The 8,679-nt window shown below is 31.4% G+C and overlaps 1 protein-coding gene across 3 annotated transcripts; it reads right to left on the reverse strand.

The window, feature by feature from the left end:
- Positions 1–1,577: 1,577 nt before the first annotated feature.
- On the reverse strand, positions 1,578–7,506 carry LOC120170143 (receptor-like protein 43). Of its 3 annotated transcripts, XM_039178150.1 has the most exons (6): positions 6,735–7,506; positions 5,267–5,557; positions 4,736–4,807; positions 3,973–4,332; positions 2,224–3,374; positions 1,578–1,799 (listed from the first exon to the last, which is right to left on the reverse strand). In XM_039178150.1, the coding sequence occupies exons 1-6, from the start codon at positions 7,378–7,380 to the stop codon at positions 1,788–1,790; spliced, it is 2,532 nt and encodes an 843-aa protein (XP_039034081.1). In that variant the 5' UTR covers positions 7,381–7,506; the 3' UTR covers positions 1,578–1,787. The 3 variants fall into 3 exon arrangements, with proteins under 3 accessions (XP_039034081.1, XP_039034080.1, XP_039034082.1); XM_039178149.1 differs by lacking the exon at positions 1,578–1,799 and having other exon boundaries at positions 1,831–3,374; XM_039178151.1 differs by lacking the exons at positions 1,578–1,799; positions 4,736–4,807 and having other exon boundaries at positions 1,831–3,374; positions 6,735–7,505.
- Between the last annotated feature and the right edge of the window lie 1,173 nt (positions 7,507–8,679).

Raw genomic sequence — 8,679 nt, forward strand, 5'->3', positions numbered from 1 at the left:
TTTTGTTCATAAAATGAAATTGACATAGCGAGTGCCGTGATTCACACAAATCAAAGCCAGCATGTTTCACCACTGTACCCCAAATCATACGTCTCAATACATCAATCCTTTTCAACTTTCACATTTGCAATGTTATCCTTAGGGTTTATGTTACAGAATTAAGTTTGATAGGGATATTAAAAGTGACAAGATTTAACATGAACAGAACCAAATGTGTGAACCATTTTTAACGATTGGACCAAATCAACATTTATTGGAATTTTCAATTCGACTCGACTTGAAAAAAAAATATTCTAATTCGAATAACTCAAATTTTTTAGTAATTCGTAGATTAGTTTTCAAGTTCGAGTTGAGTACCTCAACTCTGTTTGATATATGTAAATCACACATGAAAAAATATGAAGATATATATATATATATATATATATATGGATTTGGATCTACTTACACAATGGTACTATAATATTATAAATATTTATAATTAAATTTAAACAGAAACTCAAACAACTCCATCCAACTCGAAAAAATTTTAAATAAGTTTTGAGTTATAAAAATTTTATAGCTGGAGTAGTAGCTGTCTTTGTTGGAAAGTGTTAGTTCGGTTAACTAGTTTGGAACAGTGGCGGATGAGGGGCCAAGTGCATCCCATTATTTTGAAAAAATGGTTAAATTTAGCTTAATGTGTTAAGAAAAAAGAAAAAATTAAATTTTTTGCATACCCATTGTTTTTAAGAAAAGAAAATTAAAATTTTAGACCCCATTCTTAAATTTCTGGATCCGCCATTGGTTTGAAATGGTAGAGTGTAAGCTTGTCTTGGGGTCGAGAAGCTCGTTGTTGGTTTGGCTGGATAATTTTGTTTTGGTCTGTCAAGGTTTGGAATCTTTTCGTGTTGTTGTACAAGGGAAGTGTGAGCTAGTGAGTGACTGAGTCTTAATAGAAATATCCTCAAAGTAGTATTGAAATCAATCATGCTATTTTGAGCATGGTTGTTGTCATCTTTTTGCAGCTAGATTATTGAGTGTGGTTGGTTGTAGTATATGTGTATGGTTGTATTTGTTCTGCAGATAGATCATTCCTGGTGTTGCTTCTGAGTTGTCTGGGGTAACACCTTTTGCACTGTTGTTGAGTGTTTCGTGGCTGATTGTTTTTTGGTAGGTGTTGCTCCTTCGCTTGCAGCTGTGGTTAGTGAGGTCCATTATTTTGTTTGATGCTGAGGTAGTTTAGTCTGTAGGTGCTATGTGAAACTAGGACCAAATGTGTGGACTCGTTTTTCGTGATTGGACCAAATAATTGAATGATTTTTTCATCTCTCGTTTTCCACTTGCTGTCGTAACTTTTCGTTTCAATTATTTTTTCCTTTTGCAAATTAATCAAACCATAGACTGCAAAATTCTACCGAAAATCTAAACGCATCAATTAAGTAGCTAGTGCCGTGACACAAACTCTTAAATCTCATATATATATTTTTATCGGCAAAGGATTAATTTTATTAAAAGAAGCGACTTAGTTCAAAGCCTCATTAAAAACCTACCTAAGCCAAAGTAGAGGAAAAGAGTACTTTGACCCAGGAACACAAAACACAATCTAAGGAAAAACCCCAGAATAAAAGGGCTGCCACAGCACCCGCCTACCTAATAGCTACCTGCTGCACAAGAAAGCAAACAAAAAAGAGAAATAAAGCAAAACTAAACCCCTCAAGGGATTCGATTTCGAACAAAGATTTGAAACAACCAACACTAGCAAAGCTTAAGCCAACTGGTCTCGGACAACAACAAAACTAGACCACTCATACAAGATCCTGCACGAAAATAAAGACAATACAACTAAATCATCACTAATAAATTCACAAAATAGAAGAATTAACAAGAAAACATCATCAATTTAGAACACTCATCATCCCTCATCAATACCACAACTTTTTGATAACGGCATCCCTCTGTTTCAATTCTTATTACCTACCTTGATTCTTGCCAAACTCTATCTTTGAAAGAAATTAACCCACGATAAATTTATTTAAACGGAAGTGAAACGCCTAGAAAATACCGATTAAGATAGTCATTACAAGGTGGAAATACTCAACGGAACGCTGCTATATGAGAGGATGCAGGAAAACATAATACATACAGAAAAGCACCCACGCGGCAATAGATATATATGAAGTTTTCTGCTCTCTCCACTGCTTGTTTTGCAACACAAATCCGTCAAAGAGATCTCTTTTTTACCTTTTTTTCAAATCTTTGTCGAACTCTCTCGTAGATCTTAATGAACCACCATGGTCTTCCAGTTGCAAATACAATGTATCCCGTACTCAGTCCCAGCACCAACCCAGATCCATACCCCATCAATATTGAAAATTTCCAATTCAATCCATCATCATCTCTATCAAATTTAGTTGGATTTCCCTCATCATTATGACAACTTTCTGATAACGGCCATCCACATAAACCCAAGTTTCCTATGTAGGAATCATTATTGAAAGTATCCAATTGTTTGCCTTGAGGAATAGGTCCCGTGAGATTATTATGAGAAAGGTTTAACACCTCTAGGAATCCAAGATTTTTTAACTCTGTTGGAATTCTTCCATGGAGCTTGTTTGATGAGAGATCTAATGATTCAAGTTCTGACAAATCATCTAATGATGATGGGATAGGACCTGTTAAACAATTATGAGAGAGATTTAGGACAATTAGTGAGTGAAGCTCTCCAATTGTTTTAGGAATTTCTGCGGAGAATTGGTTGCTGGAGAAGTCAATAAGTGTCCATATGGTTGATAGTTTCTCAAACTTTGTTTCCAATCCTTTTGTTGTAAAAGATAAACCTATCACAGTATATTCTGCTGTAAAAGCTCTTGCATCTTTCATGTACTCTGGTTTAACTTTCTTTTCATTCACTTCTCTAATGGCATGTAAATTTTCAAAAAAGTTCATAGGTAAGTAGCCACTGAAGTTATTACGAGAAAGATCAATGATACGCAAATGAGTGAAGGTATCATCAGAGCTATCCACCTTACCATAGAATCTGTTCGATCTCAAGTCAAGCACTTGTAGCTGATCCAAAATTCCTAACCAATTTGGGAAAGTGTCATTTAAATAATTGTTGCTGACATCCAGAAGCTTCAAGTTTTTACAATTACCCAAAGATCGTGACAGTAACCCTTCTACTTGGTTATTGTTGACTCGAAAACTTTGTAAAGTGCAACCTTTAACAAAATTTTCAGGTATTTTACCATGAAAATTATTCATCCGTAGGTCAAGGGATGAAAGGGAAGAACTCAAGTTTCCAATGCACTCTGGAATTGTTCCATCCAAACTATTGTTCGATAAAGAGAGCTCCGTAAGGGAACTCAAATTACATAATGAGGAAGGAATTTGACCTTGCAGAAAATATGGAATAGGGTTAGAATTAGGAGTTTGAATAATCTTTGAAACAAACAAATAATGTTTCTAATGTAAAACATTCATCATGCGTATAGCCAATAGACATTATTGTTTAATTTACTTCAAAACATCACGCCTTTTCTTAGATGAAACCAATACCCTTTATGAAGCCTAAATTTAAGCAAAATATATAATTAGTTTTAAAATGATTTTAAATATTTTTTTTCATTAAACAAAAGGACAACAATGGAAAATCGGTTCACTCTCCAAAAGCTAGGTATGTAAAATAAATACCATTTTTGCTAGAGAATCAACAAATATATTTTTAAAAATTCACTTGGATATCACATTATATGCTACAAATTACCAAATTGTGGACAGAAAAATTTCCAATGAAATAAAAAAAAGTTACCAAATTACGAGCAATTACATCTATCTTGTATTCTAATTTATCTTTCTTTTCAGTCCATTCTCTACTGGCATGCAAATTTTCAAAAATATTCACAGGTAGGTAGCCACTGAAACTATTACGAAAAACATCAAAGATATCCAAACAAGTGAAGGACATCATAACATCAGAGCTATCAACCGTACCATAGAATCTATTTGATCTCAAGTCAAGCCCTTGTAGCTCATCCAAATTTCGTAACCATTTTGGAATAGTGTCATTTAAATAATTGTTGCTGACCTCTAGAAGCTTCAATTCTTTACAGTTACCCAAAGATCGTGGCAGTGACCCTTCTACTTGGTTGTTGTTGATTAGAAAACTTTTTAAGCTGCAACCTTTAACAAAAGATTCAGGTATTTTACCATGAAAATTATTCATCCCTAGTTCAAGCATCGAAAGAGAACTCAAGTTTCCAATGCATTCCGGAATTGTTCCATCCAAACCATTGTTCAATAATGAGAGAGCCATAAGGGAACTCAAATTGCATAATGAGGAAGGAATTTGACCTTGCAGAAAATATGAAATAGAGTTTGAATCAGAAGTTTGAATAATCTTTGAAACAAATAAATAATGTTTGTTAATTTACTTAACAACATCAGGCTTTTTCTTACATGAAACCAATACCATTTATGGAGCATGAATTGTAGTAAAATATATAATTGTTTTTAAAATGATTTTGAATATTCTTGTCATTAAACAAAAAGATGACAATTGCAAATCGGCATTTGTCAGAATAATTTGAGTTTAATTTGGTATAGTTAATTTCGAGTTGAAAAAATAAGATATTTTAAATTTAAATCATTTTAGAATGGATTTATCTGAGTTTAATATTTAAATGATTTATCTTATAACTAATTAATAAATATATAACAAAATAACAAAAAAATAGGATAAAAAGTTATATTATACCTGTCAAGTTGTTATCCGAAAAATTAATAATCTCTAGAGAAATTATATTTCCTATAACCGATGGAATTGTACCTGAAATATAAAATTAAATTTGTCAGAATAATTTGACGAAATAAGTATATTATGTCTATAGTAGTGTGATTGAGTCTTTATGTTTATATTTTTAGAATTTAGGTAATTTTATATGTTCCGTAACTAGATCTAGAACTTGTATACTCTATTTGTCTCATATTAAATAATAGGACTCAAGGAAAACGTACAATTGGTTTATTGATCTCCACATCCAATTGCAAGACATGAATACGTTTTATTATTTTCATCAATTCAAGACGTTATATATGTTGCACAAGTTTGGCCTAATAAAAAGTTAAAAGATGTATTATTTTCTTATGAGCTAAGAATATTACTATGTTAAGAAAATAAATTTAAAAAACTAAAATAAATTAAGACAATATAAATTAAAAAATTCAATTGAAATATCTCTTTTATATTTAAACACATTATTAAAGTAGGATGTGTTATTTAAGTTACCTGAAAAGTTGTTTCCTTGGATGCCGAAAAGTTGAAGTGAAGTTAAATTTGAGATTTCTAATGGCACAGTTCCCTCCAAATGATTATCATACAAGTATATATATTTTAACTCTTTGCATTTGAATAAACTCATTGGAATTCTTCCAGAAAGTTGACAGCTTTCCAAATCAAGAATAGATAATTGAGGAAGATAATCGAACATATTGGAGGAGAGAGAACCAAAGAGATTGTTGAATCCCAGAGAAATTACTTGCAAAGAGGAAATGTTGTAGATTGACCAAGGAATATGACCTGCGCAATAAATAATCAGTCCAACCTTTAACTTTGCACTCGTATAAACTATTGGGAATGCTACTAGAAATATGGTTTTCCTCCAAGCTTAATACTTGCAATTTAGAAAGGTTATCAAATATTCCCGACTCTAGATGACTTGCAGTGAGATTGTTAGTTTCAAGATTGATAAAAATATAAAATCTTATATCTTTAAAGTTGTTGTTAGAAGAAAGACTATTATTCTCAAGATAAGTAAAGTTTGTAAAAGACTATTATTCTCAAGATAAGTAAAGTTTGTAATAACTAATGAAATTTCACGTTAAACATGTAAATAAATTAATCAAAATTTATTATTATTTTTTCTAACAAAACCTTAATTTTTATGTTGAGCACTAGAGGCATTTGTTCTCCATTTCTTTCCTTATTTCTTAAACTTGAAAATTTTATTCAGTATATTTCATTAGTACTTATGAAAGTTGCAAATAGTTAAAATTATTCAGTCCAAAAACGTATTTACCAAAAAAAATCGTTATTAGAAAAAAACATTATGTATGCGAGGGAGGTCAGGTTTTCAACAGCTATAGATATATGTTTTGCACTTCTTTTATTTTTTAAAAAAAAAATTAAATTTATTAAATTGTTTTACTACTTATGAAAACTCCAAATAGTTGGAAATATTAGGTCTGAAAAAAAAAATGAAGCATCCAAAAAAAATCAAGCACTAAACATGACAATATTACATACAGTTTTTTAATATCATATTCAAGTAGTTAGAAGTCTGAAAAGTGAAACTAATTTATTTTTTCATAGCCAAAAGTATTACTATATTAAGAGGGTAAAGATTTAAAAAACTACAGAAATATAAAAATAGCTCTAAGGTATTTGATTCAAAGAAGACTAACAATACAACTTATTTCAATGTGTAGGTTATAACTTATTCATCTAGTCTGCCCTAATTTGATATTAAATAATTAATTGATGGTTCAAGTGTATATAAAAATTAGATAACAAAAAATAAGAAAAAAATTGAAAATTTTCAAGTGAGGGTAGATGGCCTGCAATAATTAGATAACAAAAAATAAGAAAAAAATTGAAAATTTTCAAGTGAGGGTAGATGGCCTGCAATGATAACGTTAGTTATAAAATAAACTTTTTACTAGTGAAAATAAATTCAAGATTGAGAAAAGAATGGGACCTGAAAGAGAATTATAACCCAGATATAAATATTCCAAGTTTGAAAGGTTTCCTAGAGTCATGGGGATTTGCCCTTGGACACTGTTGCTGAGCAAGTTTAACTTTTTAAGTTTTGACAGATTGCCAAGAGTGGACGGGATAACACCAGTGAAGTTGTTCATGTACAAAAACAGGCCTTGAAGTTGAGCAAAGTAACCAAACCATGATGGGATTTCTCCACTGAAGCTGTTGTTACCAAAGTTCAATTGTTTCAGCCGATGCAAATTACTTAACTCAATTGGTAAAGCACCATTGAAACTATTGCTACAAATTTCGAGGTAGGCAAGGAAAGATAAATTTCCCAATTGAGATGGAATGGTGCCTGAGAGATCCATAAATGATAAATTTAGAGAAGTGACTCTGTGGTGTCTGGATCCACAGGTGACACCAATCCAATCGCAAACAGAGGTAGAAGTGGACCAGTTGGTTGCTAGGAAGTTGTGGGGATCATGAGTGATATGGGATTTTAAGGCTAAAAGGGCAGATTGATCAGTGGTGATATTGACAGACAAAGTAGTCTTAAAAGTTGCAAATAGCAGCAGAAACATAAGAGGAGGGAGGAAGGGAGTTTTTGCCATATGGTTGGGTTTGAGTATAATGCAAATCATGAAGAGAGAAACAACTGGGTTTAATGCTTCTCTATTGTTAGTTCAGTGTCTTTAAATAACATGGATTTAGGCAGGGTATCCTTTGAGTCATAATTTGGATAAGAAGGCACCAACCACAATACACGGCACATAATGGAAGGCCTAAAATGCAAGACTTGGTCTCGAGTTGAAGAGTAAAACTGATATACTTTTTTTAAGACTTCATGTCTGGACCCATATTTCACGATTCAATGACTTTTTTCTCTCTATCGTTTTCTACTTCATGTGGTATGTAACTTACCATTTTAATTTTAATTTTGTTATTCCAATTATTCAAACCATGTACTGCAAACCTTGCTTCTCAACGTATTATTTCAGTAATTTGAATATTTAAATTATTACAAGAATTAAATTTAAATACTTTAATATGCAATTCGAATAGTTTATGATTTTTTTTAATATATACTTTTATTATTTTCAATTAGTTCTAAGAAAATCTCAATTCAAATTATAAATTGAATTTGATCATAAATAATCTAACTTGAAACCAATTTTCTCTTTTTCTATCTTTTTCCTTAATTGTGAGCCGTCGTTAGTCTCTTTTCTTCTTCATCTTTGTGACAGCGACGACACCAGTCTTGGTACTGATTGTCGACCGTCGGTATTCATTATATTTTCTTTGCTTTATTATAGCGTATATTTGTGTTTAATTTCTTTTTTTATTCTTAATAATTTTGCCTTTTTGGCACATATTCTTCTGCCTTTATGGCATGTTTTTCTCTGCCTCTATGGCATGTTTTCGATTGTTTGGCCGTTGTTTTTTTTTCCAGGGTTGGATTTAACATCATCACATTTGATCAAGATGACACCTATTTTTTTTATCATGGTGATCTTCCCTACTTTGGACCATCAAATTGAATTTGGATATATGATTTGCGTTTGTGGATAACATTTTCACATCGCTCGATTTTGATTTACGGTTTATCGGTGGTCTTTTAATAGCTTTATTCTCTTTTGTGGTTCGCTTGCCGATGCGGTCAAATATGTTAGTATTTTCCTCTTGTTCGAGTTTATTTGGTTAGGTTTTTTAATTTTTCCTTGTATGGCCCTTGTGTGATTTTAAGTGACTAGTTTTCTTGTGTTTAAGAAAATATTCTTATCATGTGTTTAGTTTACGATTGTGGTTATAAACTTTTATTATAATTTAAATATTTTCTATTTTTAATAAAATTAGAGTCCTCTATAAAAAAAAACTTAGAAACCGATTTTACTAAAAACACTCATATCAAGTTATTACCGTGGAAAACAAGTCATATTCAA

The sequence above is a fragment of the Hibiscus syriacus genome, unplaced genomic scaffold (genome assembly GCF_006381635.1).
Source record: "Hibiscus syriacus cultivar Baekdansim isolate YM2019G1 unplaced genomic scaffold, ASM638163v2 tig00111772_pilon, whole genome shotgun sequence".
Taxonomy (NCBI): Eukaryota; Viridiplantae; Streptophyta; class Magnoliopsida; order Malvales; family Malvaceae; genus Hibiscus; species Hibiscus syriacus.

Excerpts from the sequence above, each read along its gene's own strand:
- LOC120170143 (XM_039178149.1), bottom strand. The coding sequence starts at position 7,380 with ATGATTTGCATTATACTCAAACCCAACCATATGGCAAAAACTCCCTTC. Across the intron at positions 4,808-5,266 it reads CCAAGGAAACAACTTTTCAG|GTACAATTCCATCGGTTATA; the intron begins GTAACTTAAATA and ends TTTATATTTCAG. Across the intron at positions 4,333-4,735 it reads TTCGGATAACAACTTGACAG|GTCAAATTCCTTCCTCATTA; the intron begins GTATAATATAAC and ends ATTTTCTGCAAG.